Here is an 18050-nt window from a genome sequence, read left to right as displayed (position 1 = left end):
GCAAACAAACAGGGCATTCTGCTAGACAACCTGAGTCACATCTGTGTAGGACGATCCCTACCCCTCCCCGTGAAATCAACTGATATTATGGGGCCAGTCAAGGAGGCGACACTTCCCGTGGGGATTTTAGAAACATGTATGTGTTTCATAAATCATTTTCACAGCCGACGTTGATGGAGAAGCATAAGCAGCAGTGTGTGCTTGCAGCTCATAACCCCCGCCATCAGCACCAAGGTAGGATGGCCCCTCTACCTTGAGGCTGCCCGGCGTCTCCGAGCCTACCTCCATGGGGTTCACTGTAATGGTCAAAGCAGAATCATCCCAATCCATCTCATTTTCCTTCCCTGTGTCCTGATCCCGCACAGTCCGCTGGTGTGCGGCCCGGATCCGGAACACTCCCAGGATGATCATGAAAACCAGGAAGCTAACACACACCACAATCACAACAGTTGCTGTACTGGGAACAACTATGAGACCAAAAAGAGAAACGGGATGAGTTTAAATTTAAAACAACTTGGGATAGAGAAATATCTTCTTTCTAGGGCAAAAGTAGCTACTTAATCTGGCCCCAAAGACCTCATGAAGGGAGTGAAAGAACAGCAGAAATGCCCTATCCACATGCCTAAACACCCTTACCTGAAAATGGGTGGGGATTAGCTAGATTGTGGCCAGACAGATCGACAAACGAGTGATGCACAGGATGGACAAACTGAGGCTGGGCTGCAATGTGGTTAGCATGTTCCACGGGGTTGGCCGTGTGTATGACGCTCACCTACAAGAGAGAAAGACAGGTTGTGCTATAGCCTGGGCTTCTCAGGCAGCAGGAAAGGGAGCCCAGGGGTCCACAGAGCCTCGTTTTTTCCTCCCCAGGAACACTGCCCCAACTTTGTTTTCTCTCAATTCAGTAACATTTTGGCTTACAGAATAGCCACCTGTACAAAGCCAGCTGGTCACCCACTCCTAAGGGGCCTAGACCACCTGGTAAGAAAAGTGGCTAGGTCTGTTCAGATCCCAAAAGAGGACCAGCAGTCTCTTGTTCATGCTGCCCGCTCAGTCCCTGTTCAGGTATTGTCGTCTGCTACAGTGTTCCCCAAAGGGCAAGAGGGTTAGTCAGCCCTGGGCCTCAGACCAATCAGATGACTGATCCACACATGGATTTTCCTCTGTGTACTTCTTCTCATGACAATATTCATACACTCATCCTCTCACATGCCAGATCACCAGAAACCCCCCGATCCAGTCCCAAGCCCCAGGCTCTCTGTCAGCTGCTTTTTACGCCCGCCTTCCCCCCTCTCCCGATCTACGAGCTGAGACCACCCATGGAAAGGAGGAAATGCTTGACTTGACCCAACAGGTGTGTCCTTCCACAACCTATAAAGCAAGCCGTGAGACTCCCCTCTGGATGGTAAGTAAAGATTTAGACATTACTTTTACAGCACCCCGAGGACTTCTGAGCTAAGTGCAGTGATCAGCATCAGGACAGAGAAGGCCCACGGGTCTCTCTGCTGACACTACTAGCCCCAGAGGTCTGGGCCTTTTTCAGATTCAGCCATCACCGACACAAACCTCTACTTTAAATTCGTTGCTGACGTAGCGCCCATTCAGTTCCGAACACACCAGCTTGAACTTCCTGTCCAGCACAGACGTGGAGGCATGCCAGTTGCGGTAACGTACCAGATGTAGCACCTCCTCATAGCTGGCCATAGTGTCCACACCTGAGGGTAGAAAAGTCCCCTGTCACAGCTAGGTCTGCTGGGAAGCTTACATAACACAAGGGAGCCCTATAGGAGGGCTTCCAGAGGGAGGACAGCAGTCATAAGCACAGAGCCTGGTTAAGGTGGTCCTGCCTTCAGCACATACCTGTGCACATTCTTTCTATTAGAAATTCCAGAGAGGAATGTTTCTGTATAGACTTCTCCTGACTTTCCCAAGCTCCCAGCACCAGAATGGGGTCAGGTCAGAGAAACCGAGCGGGGCAAAAGCCACTGTGGCCTTCCCTGACCAGCTCACCAGCTGCCTTGGCTTTGCTTTTACCTGTAATGATGACGCCAAGGCTGGAGCTGCTCATCTCAATGCCCTTCTGCTGTAGGCGGGCCATGTCCACCTCCAAACTCTCTTGATCCGGATTCAGCTCCTCGCCCAGCACCATGATCTCACACGTGTCCAGATTGTGCATGATCTCCTCAGACACCAAGGATTCTTGAACTAAAGAAGAGAACATGCACCAACGGGTCCCAGAAACCACTAAGAGCCAACCACAGCAAGACTGGGGAGCGTGGAGGAGAACCTTGAAATGCTCCTTGATTAAAGGAGGCTTTGAGGAGAAACATTCAAAATCAAGAGGCCACTTCACTCCGAGGAACCTCTCTTTGTTTGGAAGGAAAGAGAAACCAAGGCACACCAGGCCAACTTCCCTGCCCCTCCAGCCCAGACTCACGGTGTTCCAAACTCCCCTTTGGCTCTCATGTCAGGTTATGGGGGACCTTAAAGGCCTTTCCTCACTACTTTCAAAGATAAAGAAGTGACTGGATAAAGCCACAATACAGGGAAAAACAAACTGAAGTGAAACATTTAAAATTCATGATTTTAGAGAATACCCTTCTACCAACGTCATCTTCCTCCAGCCTCGCTGACAAAAATCAATTTCATTTTTGTTTTCTTTGGTGACTGACCTCAGAGAAGCTCACCTTCCCAGAAAATGCCCTAAAACCAGACATTTCACCAGAGCTCATCAGGCGAAGATTGCTAGACCATGTGTCTCCAATGGCCTCCTCTCAGTCCTCGTTCTCCTTGACCTCTCTGCAGCCTTTGACACTGCTGAACCCCCTCTTCTCTTGAGGTTTTTGGAAAACCGCTCTTTCCTGGTTCTCTTCCTACTTGTCTGGCTGCTGAATCCTCTTCTGGGTTATCCCCTCTAACTGCAGGGGTCTCTCAGGGCTCTGTCCTGGGCCCTCTTCTCTTCTCCCTTTATTCTACTTCGCTTGGTGACCTCCTCAGCTCCCATGGATTTAATTACCTCAAACTGACCTGTCCTGCCCTAACTTCTGCGCTGACCTCCAATCTTGCATCTTAAACTGGATGTCCAGTTTGAGATCCTAAATTTATCTTAAACAGACATCCTCAAATTCAACCACCACCCTCCCAGGCCCTCAGGCTCACAACCCAGGAGTCATCCCAGACTCTTCACTTGCTCTTTCCAAGACCTATCGATTTCACCTCTGCGCCATCCCTCAAAGGTACTACCTTGTCTCCCTTACCACAGCCCCCACTCTGGTGTAGGTCCTCATCGCTTCACCCCTGGACTACTGCAATAGCTGCTGGTAGGTCTACCTGCCTCAAATCTCTCCCCACTCTAGTCCATCCTCCATTTGGGCAACAAAGTGATTTTTCTAAAACCACAGGTCCAATCATGTCACTCCCCTACTCAATAAACTCCTATGACTCCCTATTACCTCCAGAAGCAAATACACAATGTCCTATTTGGCATTCAAAGCCCATCATAACCTAGGCCCCTCCAGTCTTCTTACGCCTTACTCCCCTTCAATCCAGTGACACTGGTCTCCTGGCTGTTCCACAAAACAAGACCCTCCATATCTCTCAGTCCTGGGCATTCTCTCTGGCTGTCCCCCATGCCTGGAACGCGCTCTCTCCCCATCTCAGCCTACTGCCTTCCCTGCCTCCATTCAAGTCCCCACTATATTTTATCAGATAGAGCAAAATCCTATCTTCTACAGGAAGCCTTCTGCAAACCCCAAGCAGATGCCTTCACTCTGTTAAGTATTTCCTATTTATACTGTATGTAGCTTGTTTGTACATATCTGTTTGCTTGTTGTCTCCCTTATTTAGACTGTAAGCTCCTTGAGGGCAGAGACTGTCTTTTGTCTCTTTTTGTATCCCCAATGCTTAGGTACAGAGCCTGGCATATTGCAGATGCTTAGTATTCGTTGACTAATTGAAAGTAATGGAAATATTATAATCTCTGGAATCCCTGGGAGACGGGCCAGAAGCAGATGTGACTGAAAGCAACTAAGTTCACAATTCAGTAAGATGAGTTGTGAAAACAATTAAGAGTTTCTCATGCCTGTTTCCTGCTGGAGAAGGTTAGAGGTGGCAAATCTGTTACCTGTGGGATCCTCATCTCCATCTGTGTCCTGCTCGACTTCTCGGGTGATGGTACTGATGATTCGGAGCTCCGGAAACAAGGAGACTCCCTCAGCACTTTCAAAGTCTGAAGCCGCCCGAGCAAAATGGTTAATACCACTCAAGCTGATTTTGGGCTCCTCTGGCTGTAAGACCATCACATAGCCATCCACAAGAGGGATCGACACACAGGCCTCTTCATTGAAGCATCTGCAGCAAGACAAAGGGCAGGGTCAGTCCAAAGTCAAACTTGTGAAATGTCTGAGATGGCTATTCCAAGGGTAATATGACCTATCTTCTTTTAGGGGCCAAATACATCATAGCTCCACAATCTTTTACTACTGACCTCAAATGATGATATTTTAGGGATGGAGATGGTTTCCCTGAATTTGCTTTTCTGTGCACGTGAATGTCACAGATTATCTTTTATTGCAAGAGGAATAGTAGGATTGCTCAAATTAAAAACACAGGTGCAATCTCATAAAAACCCCTTTAATAAGCCCTGACATTCTTCTCACTCTTAACCTGCCCCAGGCTATCCCCCTCCTCCCCACCCCACCACTCCGTCCCTGTGAAAGTTAGAGACATACTTGACGGTGCTGGTGATCTGAAGCCTTCGGATTCCTGGTGTGGGGAACTGTCGAGAATTCAGATAGGAAACGTGCTGCATGGCCTTATCAAACCGCTCCAAGTCATCTCCTTCCAAAGTCAGCACCGACTGGCTGGGGTTTGCTTGAATCTAGTCATTCCAAGAGAAGAAATAAAGGGAGGAGAGTTCTGGATGGCAAGACAGGCTGGAGGAGCAGAGAGCAGACAATGCATAAGGGGAAAAAGGGCAAACGAGTAGAGACACCAGAAATCCAGAGATGTTCACCAGTGGCAAGTGAGCCAATTATCTGCAGAAGTTAAAATGAATCATTTAAAAATATTTCTCAGCCTCGGCAGAGGACAGAGTTAGAAGGTAAAACAGAACTATGAATAAAGCTCTTACCTGCTCTACCATTTCAATGGAAAAGACTGTTAAAATAATAACATCACCTCCTCTCTCCTTCCATGCCTCATTAGTAACGGCAATATAGGGGAACACCACTGCCCCTCACGCTAACTTTACCTTCAAGCCTTTGCTATCAGCCACTTGCAAATCGAGCCCTTCTTTGCAGGTGTAGAGACAATCAATCACCTTCTTATTTTCCAGTTTCCCAGAGCGAATCATTAAGCCGGCCAGATTACCTCGGAAAAACTGAGCCATGTGTAGCTCACCGCCTTTGAGAAAGGAATAAAGGAGAAGTTAATACATCCCTACTTCTTTCGCTTTGTTTTGAACTGAAGTGTTACCAATGGAGGACAGATTACGCATGACATGCGGGTTAGTTCACAACCATTTCTGTTAGCTTTGCGGTTACATAAAAGCACAATGGAGAAATTAAACAACTCATGACCATGCACATGACCTGAAGAAGGAGGAAGAAAGAAGGGGGAGGGGGACTCTGAATGGTAAGGTGAGGACAAGCAAGCAGCCTTCTGGCTCCTAAGCTGCTTTCTCAGAGGACCAGGCAGCATCCTCATCTCTCCCCAAGAAAGATTCAGCCTTGGCTTTCTGAACAATGATTTAAAATACAACGGATTCATCTTGAGATGGAAATGAACTTTCTCGTTAGGTAGTAAGGCACCTAACTCTGTTAACAATTATCTGTGAATCTCCTTTTTTGCCTTTCCCCAAACCACTCCAGTGACTGCAGGCTCTGAGAACACAAACTAATTTTAGGATATCCTCAGCAAACCATGATGAGGAAAGTTAGTACGCTCCTAAAATCCATCTAACTGCATTTCAGTGCAGCTGATCCAAATACCTTTTAGCCGAGCTAACTCACACAACTGGTGCCAGCAAAGAACTGACTGACATACAGAGACCAGACACAAAGGATCACAGAACGAAAGGGGCTATCAGATCCCTGAAGTCCTAACCAAGGTAAGAGAGGCCTTGTCCCTAAATTTGTCAGGAGCCAGAAAGAGGTTTTTAGAAGCATCCTTCATTTCCAGACTAGGCTACAGTAAGCCAGTTATCCTGAGCATCCAACTCTATGCTCACCACTCAGTCCTAAGGATAACCACCACATTGAGAAATGAATAATGCCTGAAAAACCTGGAAACCAAAAGCAGAGCTCAATCCAACCAGGAGGGGTAGGCTTTGCTTTATTTCAAGGCTGGGCCCTGCAGGAGGAGGAGGTGATCCTTAAACCTGCCCTTGGGGATTTCAGAAGGCTACATGCAATGGGACATGAATAAAGCTCGATGGGAAGATGCCGCCATTAGTGCTGTGTATTAATGAACCTCTGCTCTCACATCACTGGGATCCTAATGAAGTCTGGGCACCTGTGAAAGGGCAAAAATGAAAGTCCAGAGAAGCTGTGAGTATGATGCAGAGATAAGCCCAGAAGCAGCTCAGGTGGCATCTGTGGCCAAAATGCAACTTTGACATTTCATGCAAATGTGGAATGAGGTGGTTGTCTTGTCTTTGAAAGGGAAATAAGATAGAAAACAGTAGGAAAGAAACTCCAGCAACCTGCAGAGGTCACAGTCACTGCCTCCGTCTCAGTCTCATTGTCATTTTCATTTCCTGAATACTCTGTAGAAAAGCAAGACAAAGACAGCGGAGAAGGACCAACCGGTTAGGATCTTCCAATGGGCCCTGGGCAGCAGACCCCCAGCCCCACAGAAATGCTGTCCCTCTCGGCCCATGGGACCTCACCCTCTACCACCAGACACGTTCAGAATGGGACGGGGGCAAAGGCCCTGGAACAACAACACGAGGAAGAGCTGCCCAAGGATTTATAAAGTGGTTGACAGACATGATCTCCTTCAGCAAGGCCCACTTAGGGAAACGGGGCTGGGTGGACAATGACCTGCCCCAGGTGACGCCACTGTGAAAGGGCAGGATCTTCCCACTACCCCACACAGCCTCTGGTGGCCAAACCAGTGGCTACACCTCCCACCATGACACTGACATTGACCCCTAGAGTGCTTCCAATGGACCACCTCTACTCACTGCAGCCCCTTTGTCAAACTCCAAAGAGGACAAAGAAGGGCGCCTGTGCCAAACTCTGGGCTCACTTCAGTCTGGATTACCAAGGAGGAAAGTTCACTGAAGCTCAATATCGTCACATTTCATGAAACAAACAGTACACCCCATATTACAGAGCACTCTTTAACATTTTTTACTGATAAATTTTCCTAACATCATCTTCCTTTTTGAACATATCCCTCTTCCCACCCAGCGAGCCATCCCTTAGAACAAGGAATAAAAAGAGAAAAAAAGCAGTTCAGCAAAGCTGATCAATACTCTTGTCGTTATAGACAATCCCTCTGCCAAAGGAGGAAGCTGCCCCACCACCCGTCCCCTTCTCCTTTAAACTTGCAATAACACAGTGACTCCATGGCTCCATTTACCTCCGCACAAGTGCTAGGAGTCAGGGAGGGGCAGGAAGAACCTGTTGCTGTACTACAGAGGTCCGAGAGGTGACCTTCGCAGGCCAGTGAGCAAGGGCTCGAGGGGAGGAGCCCGGGGCCAAGCAACCTACACCCAGCAGAGTACACACGCTGCCCCTAGAACACCAGAGAGACTCAAGCTTTTGTTTTTCAGTTAACATCCGGGGCAAGTTCTCGAAAGGCAAAAACTGGACAGCCCAATGGCATAATGCCCAGGGTGCTGAACTTGTACTCTGGAAGACTGAAATAAAATCCCACCCCAGACACCAACTAAACTGCGCGATTCTGGGGAAAACCACTTCACCTGTGTTGGCCTCAGTTTCCTCATCTATACAACAGGGATAGCAACTACCTAGGTTGCTGGGAAGAAAAATGAGACATCTGTAAAGTGCTTTGCCAACCTTCAAGCACTTCATAAGACATCCACTATCATGACTACGAAATACATATGGCTACACCAATGGTAGGGACCAGGGCTCCCCAGGTCCAGGGGTGTGGATATGAAGATGCAAGCACAAAGTCATTCTAACCCATCACTGGGTTAGAGCAGGGATGAAACCACTCAGCCTGTGGTGGTGAATCCCCAAGGAGTGACCACAGCTGCAGGCAATTGGAGGGGCCAGGAATATGGTTCACTAGCTATACCTCATTCCTTCTCCTTCTCCCCCTCCTTGTTCAACAACCCCAATGTGCTGGTTTGGTAAGTGGTCAAGGAAGGGAGGTGAGTTTTTCTTAAAACCAATGTAAACAAATTCTTTCCGGCCTCATTTTCCCACTAAGATCTAGTTCCATAATTGGAAATCTTATCATCTATAGTGTTTAGACCGATTTATTTTTTTTACTGTAGAAATGGAATATTTGCTTGAAGCCCGGGTTATTTATAGACTGTACTTGATACTTCTGACCTTCAGGCTTTAGTTATTGAGATAAGATGTGTTCCTGCCTAAGTCTGGTTCCAGCTCACATTCAGATTTAATGAAGTGCAACCCTCCCCACCCCCAATGAGGTCTCTTGGAAAGCAAATCAATACTGAAAAATTCCATCATGGGCTGTATAATTCCCGGCTTTCTTCCCAGCTCAGCTCCATGCCGCCTCCTGTGGCTGACCTCCACCCCCACCCCATTAGTCTCTGCCCCCCAAGTACCTTGATTTTTACTTCACATATATTTATTATGTACTTGCATACATGCTGCCCCCCCTTCCCCTAAGAGAGCAAAGCCTGGGTCCCCCAGGGCTGAGCACAGTGCTCGGTGCTTATTAAGTACCTGCTGACTGTTACAAAGGGCACCCTGGTCTTACACAGCCCAGATAGGAGGGCACTGGGGTGGGGGGTGGGGGTTCCTGCCTCGCCTGAAATACTAAGATGCCTCTGAGTTCTGGTAAAACATAATACAAACTTTTAAACATACCTCTGCACTAGAGTCTGTCTCCTTGCGGCAAGATTTTAAAGTCAATTCTCAAAATCGTATTTTTGGAAACAGGCAACGACTGCCCCAGGTGTCACCCTCCCTAGACTGTAGGTGTTCTGAAGGCAGGGTCAAGTCCCTCTGCAGAGCCTGCTCAGCACAAGCACTGCTGAAGAAACAAGCTTGGTAACATCCCAGTGTTCTGGAAGGAATGGTTGGAGGGAGAGAAGAGGGTGGAAGGGGAGGAGGTGTTTGGGACTGCAGAATGGCCATTCCCTGGAGAGGCACCCCAAAGCACTTCCTGTTTTGGGGTCTTACCCCTGGGAAATTCATTATAATCAGATCAACAAAGAAATCATACACTACATGGGCTGTCCCCAGAGTGGGGAAGGGAAGCTTTGTTGCTCAGAACCCTTCTTGATAATAGGATTTCACACCTACAGACTCTTAGAGAAGAGATCTAAAGAATGTTTTTGAAGGAGGAAAGTAGACTTGAATAGGAAGTTATTTTTTTTTCTTTAAACTATAAATAATGCTAGCATCTACACATCATCATTCCTTTTCATGTCCTATTTTTTTCAAAAATTTTGATAAACTGCCTCACCAAAATGCAAAGTGTGAATCACCTGAAAAGAAGTACTGTGAATATGCTATAAATGCCCGACTTGCTTATAATTAACAGCCATGTATTTCTTGCTCTTCCTAACTTGTGACAATCATAAGGAAGATTAGTCAAATCCAAATCTGGACAAAATCTGATCTGGGGCTTAGGGTCTTTCATGTGTTTCTAACCCAGGACAAAGGATTCTTAAAGGAAAAGGTTGCATTCAAATCACACACACCTGCAGTTGATATTATTTGCTGTTGTTCAGTCATTTTGGTCATGTCTGACTCTTCCTGACCACATTTGGGGTTTTATCGGCAAAGATACTAGGTGGTTTGCCATTTCCTTCTCCAGTTCATTTTACAGAGGAGGAAACTGAAGCAGATAAGGTGAAGTGACTTGCCGTGGGTCACATAGTAAGTGTCTGAGGCCAGATTTGGACTCAGGAAGATGAGACTTCCTCAGTCCAGGCCCAGCGCTCAATCCACTGCGCCACCTAGCTGCCCTAGTTGACATTATACACATTTCTTTTGTCCTAAAATTCACAATTCTAATTTCCAAATCCATTAAATTTCTGGAGATCAATGTTTCAGGACTCTCAGTCTACACTTCCTTTTCTGAAGTGTCTGTTAAATCCCACCCAAGTTTTATTGTGCTTATAAAGTAAAGAAGTTGCTTCTTATATGAGCAGCTGAGGGCTTAACATTTACATTAGAAGAGAGCACCTTTCCCTTGCTGCAGTCCTGCAAATGAACCATTACATACAATGTTATCCAGTGCACAGACCTGGGACATCAGCCAGGGAGGGGTCCGTCCTCTCCTAATAGAATAATAGTTGTGAAGAATGGAGTCCAGCCATCACCTGTCCCCTGAAAAAGCTCGACTGGTTGCATGAGATGAGCAAAGTCTTGCACCTGCCTCTTTATAAATTGTTTATAAAGTGTTTATAAATTGCTTTTTGCAATTTTTCCTCTTGGGAACCAGATACATAAAGAGGACTATCATTTTATGAGAAACTGCACAAACCTGAAAAGTAAGGCACTACTGTGCCCCATCAGCATAGAGCCACAGTAAAGATAGTTACACTGAAAAGGGGGCATAAGACATGGGAAATCATGAGAGAGAAAGCTGCCCACCACCTTCCACCATGGTAGTAAAATGTCTTTTTTCATTCAATTCACAAGATGGTGGGGTCCTCTACATTACCTTGCCAACACGCTCCAACCACCAACTGAGTCTCTATCTTGGAAGGGTGAAGAGGATAATCTTCAATCACTGGAAAGGGATCATAGGAAACACCATCGACATACAGAGTCACACTGGGGAACTCCACATTGAGAACGTAATGATGCCATTCCTTATCACACACCTAAGAGAGGTAAAGGAAAGAATCCAGAATGTGGTGGTGGTCTAACACATCCTTTATCTAAGGACATAAATCTAGAAGATTAAGGTAAACATGGGAGACAAAGGGAAAGGTGCAAAAACTAACAGGTCAGCACTTTCCAAGGGAAATTAGTCATAAAAAGCTTGACAGGTCTCCCTCCTGGGCCCCACCCCAACACCACCAACTACCTGATGGAAATTCCAAACTGCATGCCCCACAGGCAATGCCAACATGTCCATAATAGAACTCATCTTTTCTGTTAAGACCTCCCCTTCTTCTGAACCTCCTTATTTCTACCCAGTGCACCCCAACATTCCAGCTATAGATCGGCAACCTTGGAGTCACCCTCAATGCCTCATTTCCCCCCTCACTCTACCTATCTAATCATCTGCCAGGTCTTGTTGAATTGATGGCAACTGCATCTTCTCACCCCCAAGACTATTCACAGAGCCACTAACTTAGTCGAAATCTTCGTCACTCCTTGGTTGGGCTACTCCAACAGCCTAAGGCACTCTCTGGGGTCCCTGCCTCATTTTCTCTCATAGCTGCCAGAATGATTTTCCTAAAGCACAGGTCTAGCCTGTGGGTCACTCTCCTGCTCAATAATCTCAAATGGCTCTCTATTACTCCTGGGTTCAAATATAAACTCCTCTTTTTTGACATTTACAGGCCTTCACAACCTGGTTCCAATTACCTTTGCAGGATTATGATAAAATACATTACTCCCCTTCACACACTCTCTGGTCCAGCTGAACTGGCTCTGGTTGTCACACACAACACTCCCTCTGCCATCTGCACAGACTCTTCCAAGACTAAGATGGATTCTCTCCTCAGCTCTGCCCCTTAGAATTCCTGATTTCCTTCAAAGCTTAGCCAACACATACAGGAGGCTTTTCTGGATTCCCCCACCCCAGCTGCCAGGGTTCCGCCTCAAAATTACATTGTATTTATTTTGCATGCACTCCTAAGTATACATACCTCCCATGATGGAACGTGAGCTTCTTATGGCCACGTTTTTCACATTTGAAAAAAGTGAAAGACTAGAAAAGTATGCCACTCTCTGTTAGTCATGTCCTTATGGCTTAAAGGCCTTGTGCCTTACATCATGACATAGTCTGAATTTATTTATTCATTTGACAAATAGAGCTTATAGATGCAAATCTTTTAAGAAATAAATTAGGTTCACTAAATAGTAAACCCCAGCTAGGCATAAGGCATAGTGAAGCACTAAGACAAAAAGGTTAAGGTTTAAAAGAAAAATAAATGTTGAATTTACTGAATTCATTTTTAGGTTGTTACCAACCTAAAAATATAGAGTGATGGTAGAAAACCTCAGAATGCTAGATAGAGACAGACTCCAACCCACTACTAAGAGACAGGGAAGGGCACCCACAAAGGCACACACAAGATGAAGATGCACTCAGAGGGAGAGAAACAAGCAGAAGTAGCCGTTGTCTCCTCTTTGGAGCTTTGAGGGACAGCTACTAAAGACTGAGAGTCACGCTGTGCTCCACAGCAGCTATAGGCATCTATATGAATATTATTTCTTGGAATTCATCCCCCCCGCGGGTCAAAGCTGGTGGTCGTGTGGCAAACAAGCCAAGGGCCAGAGGTTTCCCACCTCTGTCACAGAGCAAGTGAAGAGTAGTTTTTGAGTATCATTAAGAGAGAAATCTCCAGACTTTAAAAAAAAAAATAAATAATAAAGAAAATTTTCGCTTTGAAGAAAAATAGCAGTTCCTCACTATTTCTACTTTAAAAGCAAACCCCTATTACCTCACAACTACTCTCTCTCTCAGATTATAAATTGTTTAAAGGAGGAACCACACCTCATTCACCCTTGTATCCCTACCTCCATGCCATACACTGACACGTTCAAGAAATACCTACTATACTGAATTCTTATTTAAATAGAGTACTATGGATTTAAAATATGGTTCAGCCAAATATCAGTCAGCCAAACTGACTGATTTATGTCTGTAAGAAGTCAGATGAGCAGCCTACATTCCTGTCTTGAATCAGCTCTAACAGCAAAGTGAACAGACCACCTAGTAGCAAGAGGACGTATTAATTTAAATGACACTAATTTCTCATGCTAATGCCATTTATAACAAACACAGGTGCTATAAATAATGGCAGAAAAACTTGATTTTGAGAGCCAAGGGATTGAGTAGGCCTTAATTTGCTATCTCGGTACCTGCTGTGACCCCTACAGACCCCAAGACCACGAGCACATGTTCAACATAAAACAAGAAACACAAGCGAACAGCATCTAAAATCTCAGGGAAAAACCAGTTACCTCTCCAGCCACTCACCTGGTACAATTCCTCCCTCTTTTCAGTTTTGTCTGCCACATTTTTTATATCAAATGCTTATTAGGAACTTAATATTAGGTATCAATACAACTAAACTTGTTTAGTAACTCTTTACATTTAAATTATTCAATACATAAAGCTATCATAACACTTTTTAAGTCTAAAATTAAAAAACAGATTTGGAAAATATTTAAAGCATATTTTACAGATAAAAACTTGTGATCTAAAATATATAAGTAGAAAGAGGAAGGTAGGAAGGAAGGAAAGCAGACAGGCAGAGTGAATTCCCAATGTACAATGGATAAATGGTCAAAAGCTACAAATACTTTCCAAAATAAGCAGCACAAACTATAAATAATAACTTTTAAAAACACCCAACCTCAATAATAATAAAAGAGACACAAAATAAAACAAGTCTGAGGTACCACTTTACATCCATTAACTTGGTAAAAAAAATAAAATAATTAAAAACAATAGAACTTAATCCTGGAGGGATCGTAGAGAAAAGCAAGCACATTTATCCATGGCTGATAGAGCTATCAACCTGTAGAATTTCTTGCGGAGGCAATCTGATGGTTCACAGTAAGAGTTGTAAAAATACTTATTCCTGTTGACTCAAAGATTCCATTGCTTGAAAAATATCCTGGGAATGTTACAGCCACTTGGATGTCCTGCAATAAGGGAGCGATCGAGTAGACTGGTACATTTACCATAACAGACTTATATTAACCCAACAAGCATTTGCTGGATTTGTGTCCCACATGTCCAGCACTGTGCTAGGTACGGGGGGTATGAGGACGAAAATGAAACAGTTGCTACCCAGAAGCAGATTACTGTCTCCTGGGGAGAAACATCGTGCACACAGATGATGATGTATGAAATATATAAGTAAACACAAGTTTTTTTAAGAGGTGGAAGGGGGTTAACACCAACAACTTGTGAGATCAAAAGTCCTTCTGTACGAGGCAACTCCAGAGCTGCACTGTTAAGACATGATAATTAAGACAGAAAATAGGAGGAAGAAAGCTAAGTCAAATCTCTAAAAGCAGAACAAGAATGGAATACAGGCTAACTGCAATCACGTGAATCAGTGAATAAAAACCAATGGACAGAGAATCACCTGGTTCAATTTCCAGTGAAATTCAGCAGGTTTGTAACTCTTCTCCTCCGAAGGGTCTTGACGGAAGAGGAAAATCAGTCGGCAATTATGTATGTAGAGGGAATAATGGTGCCGGTTCATATCTGTAAAAAGTTTTAAGTAGTATGCAATACACTTAATATTCAAACCCGAAAATAAGACACTTCTCAAAGCTGATTTTTAAAACGCTCTTTCTCCCACAGGAATGAACTCAGCCATGCATTAGTGCTACAGAGGTGTCAAATTCAAACAGAGATGGGCCTCTCAACAACCTTTAGGGCAGCCGTGTACTGACATTACCTATGTTCTATCGTGTTTTTGTTTATTTTGTCAAATATTTCCCGACTGTGTGGGGTGACCTAGAGGCCATACGTCTGACCCCTTTGAACGAGAGAATACAGCAAATACAGTAGATCTTTATTGGAGATTAGTGTGCACAAAGGGAAACCAACAAGAAACACGAGCAACGTCTCTTAAGAATGACCACAAAGTGTCACGAGGGTGGACAAGTGACCAGTAAGGAATAATAACCCTGTAACATTAATTCCCTCCAGGATAAGTATAAATTTTTTTTTAATGGAAGACAAAAAAGCTATTTTCAGTTCCGAGAGGAGGAAGAAGCCAAACAAAACTAAAATTTAAAAGGTATCAACATAAAATTAACAGTCAGTCCAACTACCAACACCTACTTACATATTTGGTGACATCAGCACCCGATAAAAATACAAAAACTACCATTTTTGAAAGCATATTCTACAGAAATTCTCCCAGCCCATCTAATTGGTTCTGGGTCATTTTGGGTCATGAGGTGTGAAGTTCTGAGCAAACAATCTGCCTGTCTCCAACTACCTGCCTCCCAGAGGCATAACAGCAGGCGCTAAGCAGGGCTATGTGTCCTTTTCCGATTACTTCCTGAATCTCAGTATCACTATCTTTTAATGAAGGAGAAATGAACGAGCCTTATGACATGCCACATACGATGAATATTCTTTACAAATTCATTTCACAAGATGTATTATTACTTTGTTAAGTAGTAAGGAACCTCTGTCCCTTCTTTTTGATCAGAAGCAGCGTCCAAGCTACTGCTGACCCTCTTGATTTAGTTAATTCTGTTCAAACTTGCTACTATTAAGGATGAAATCTGAGGATCTCTATTTCTTTTGACCCGAAATGCATCAAAAAGCCTCATAGCTCATTATGCAAAATCCCATTCTTAGCATGATGAACAAATTCATTACTCTGAATGACAAATGTGAAAATTCTCATGTTATAATAGGGCAGCAATTAGAGAAATAGATAACAGAGTTTCCTTGCACAAGATGCAAGAGGGTTCCAACATGTATAAAAACTAACACTACTGAGGGGCAGCTGGGTGGTGCAGTGGACACAGTGCCAGGCCTGGAGTCAGGAAGACCTGAGTACAAATCCAGCCTCAACTACTTACTATGTCACCCTGAGCAAGTCACTTCACATTTGTTTGCCTCAGTTTCCTCATCTGTAAATTAGGATGATAATCACACCTACCTCCCAGGCAAGGCTGTTGTTGAGAATCAAATGAGATAATAGTTGTAAAGCACTTACACAGTGCCTGGTACATAGTAGGCATACAACAGATAAATATATTACATATATAATGCAAACGTTAAATAGAGTTAACTATCATTGTCAGATGTTACAGTATATAAATGTTTGCAGCAGTTATCATTGTTGCTGCTCCCAGAACACCAGTGCAGTCTACCACAGAAGCAAATCTCCGTGCTATATAATTTCTTTAATACTACAAAGACAACTAGCATTAAGTCAACTGGAGATAGTCCTAGGGAGCAGTTTCTCCAATGAGAGCCAAATCAATGTGCTATAAATCAAATCAAGCACTGTTACAGCAGAATAAAATTCATCCTAAATGGAAAGACTGCATTAAAATCCCAAACTTTGTTTCTTTCTAAGCAGCAGCAGCTCTGAAGAGCTAAGCCACAAGATGTCTGGAACGTTTTCGACCTTTACTTTGGGGGCTTTCATTCCAACAGCTGCAAAGGAAACAGTAACATTCATAGTGGTGCTTGCTGACATAGGTGCATTGCAAAAGCCTGTTCAGAATTAGGCTCTCCGGCCCTTTTGGTGGTTTGCTCTCCACTTACAGTCCAGGGTTCAGTGGCCCTGGCTAGTTAGTCTACATTCTATCTTATACTATTTTATTTGATTATCACAAAATGAGGGTAAACATGCACTCCAGACATCAAATCCAGCGGATATCAATGTGATCATTTCTCTGGTAAGCTACAAATATGTTTAAGGTGATGGAAAGAGAAAACACTGCTGATCTCAGCATTCACTCACCCATCTTATCTGAATTGCAAAGAATGGTCTCCTTCTCCGTGCCCCCAGGCCCATGCCTCATCCACACAGAGATCATAAAGGGCTCTTTTACATTTACTGTCACGACCCCCTCTGGAATCTTCACTGCTTGGGTGCCATTAAATTCAAAGACCTGGTCACTGTCATGGCCATTATCGGTGGGAAGGCCCACAGTCCAGTTCAAGGCGCTGCTTGGAGGAGGAAGAAGTTCAGCAGTCCCAGAGGATGCGCCTAAAAATTTAAAAAAAAAAAAAAAAAAAAGCCCCACCAATAAAAACAGAACCCAGAGATGTAAGATGTTTCCAAACCACCCAAAATTCATTTTCACATGTCTATCCTAACCCTGTAGTAGAAGAAGAACTTGCACTCATTTATTCTAAAAAACCTATTGAGAAGGCAGGCTGACAAGTCACCCCTACTCCAGCTCTGGCCCAGAGGACCCTGGGAAGCAGGTCATGTCCCAGTGAAGAACTCTCAATGATGCACACGCAGCAAGTCCTCACCCGATTACTCTCTAAATCTACACACACCCCACACATTCCAGGAAGGCTCCTCCTACACCCTAACTAGCCCAGGTGGGAAAAGTCACATGGTCTCTCCCCCGCCTCATTCCCACATGAAAAAAAAAAAGGATGGAAGCACATTAAACTGTCAGTCAGTCAGCAAGTATTTGGCCCCCGAGGATACAAACACATGGAATGAAACAATCCCTCCTCTTGAGGGTCTTAGATTTGACAGGAGAAGGATATATATAGAATCAGGAGCTTGGCGGCCCCCAGCCACGCTGCCATTTCTCAAGTCAACAAGCATTTATTAAGCACTTACTACGTGCCAAGCACAGGGTCAGTGAGAGAACAGAACAGGGGGTGCAGATTTTTCCAGAAAACCTTGAGGAGAGGGCTTCGAGTTTCCTGACCTCAATTCCTCTCTCAGATTAGAACCTCCTATCCTCCCATCTCTTCTTCTTTTTAAACCTATTTTTTATATCCTCCGAATCTCACAGGTTTGATCTTACAGACTGGACCTGAGAGGCTGCCTTCACCTCCAACATACCGTGGTGCCTCCCTCCCCCACTCTACACCAGCTGTCTGGCTGGGGCCCTCCCCTCAACTGCTTTCCAGCCCCCCTTTTCTTTGAAGGGAGGGACTATGGAAGCATATTATGAAAATAAAAATAAAAATGTTGTAAAAGATTTCCATCTAAAGCCCTTTCCAAAACC

At 44.5% G+C, this 18050-nt stretch overlaps 1 protein-coding gene across 4 annotated transcripts in view; it reads right to left on the bottom strand.

The window, feature by feature from the left end:
* CLSTN1 (calsyntenin 1) overlaps positions 1-18050 on the bottom strand; it is a 91142-nt gene that overhangs the window by 2281 nt on the left and 70811 nt on the right. For 2 of the 4 annotated variants that reach the window (XM_027843859.1, XM_027843860.1), the window contains 11 exons: positions 16814-17062; positions 14459-14580; positions 10843-11005; positions 6704-6766; positions 5252-5403; positions 4731-4879; positions 4124-4350; positions 2035-2205; positions 1567-1715; positions 637-772; positions 283-467 (listed from right to left, as the gene is read on the bottom strand). In XM_027843859.1, the coding sequence (XP_027699660.1) occupies positions 283-467; positions 637-772; positions 1567-1715; positions 2035-2205; positions 4124-4350; positions 4731-4879; positions 5252-5403; positions 6704-6766; positions 10843-11005; positions 14459-14580; positions 16814-17062 (1766 nt within the window). The remainder of the gene's footprint in view (positions 1-282; positions 468-636; positions 773-1566; positions 1716-2034; positions 2206-4123; positions 4351-4730; positions 4880-5251; positions 5404-6703; positions 6767-10842; positions 11006-14458; positions 14581-16813; positions 17063-18050) is intronic. The other 2 variants (XM_027843861.1, XM_027843862.1) reach the window with 1 other exon arrangement.

Source organism: Vombatus ursinus, unplaced genomic scaffold (genome assembly GCF_900497805.2).
Source record: "Vombatus ursinus unplaced genomic scaffold, bare-nosed wombat genome assembly UNPS02014932.1, whole genome shotgun sequence".
Taxonomy (NCBI): domain Eukaryota; kingdom Metazoa; phylum Chordata; class Mammalia; order Diprotodontia; family Vombatidae; genus Vombatus; species Vombatus ursinus.
Note: the sequence above shows the minus strand (reverse complement) of the source record. Positions and strands in the feature narration are given on the sequence as shown.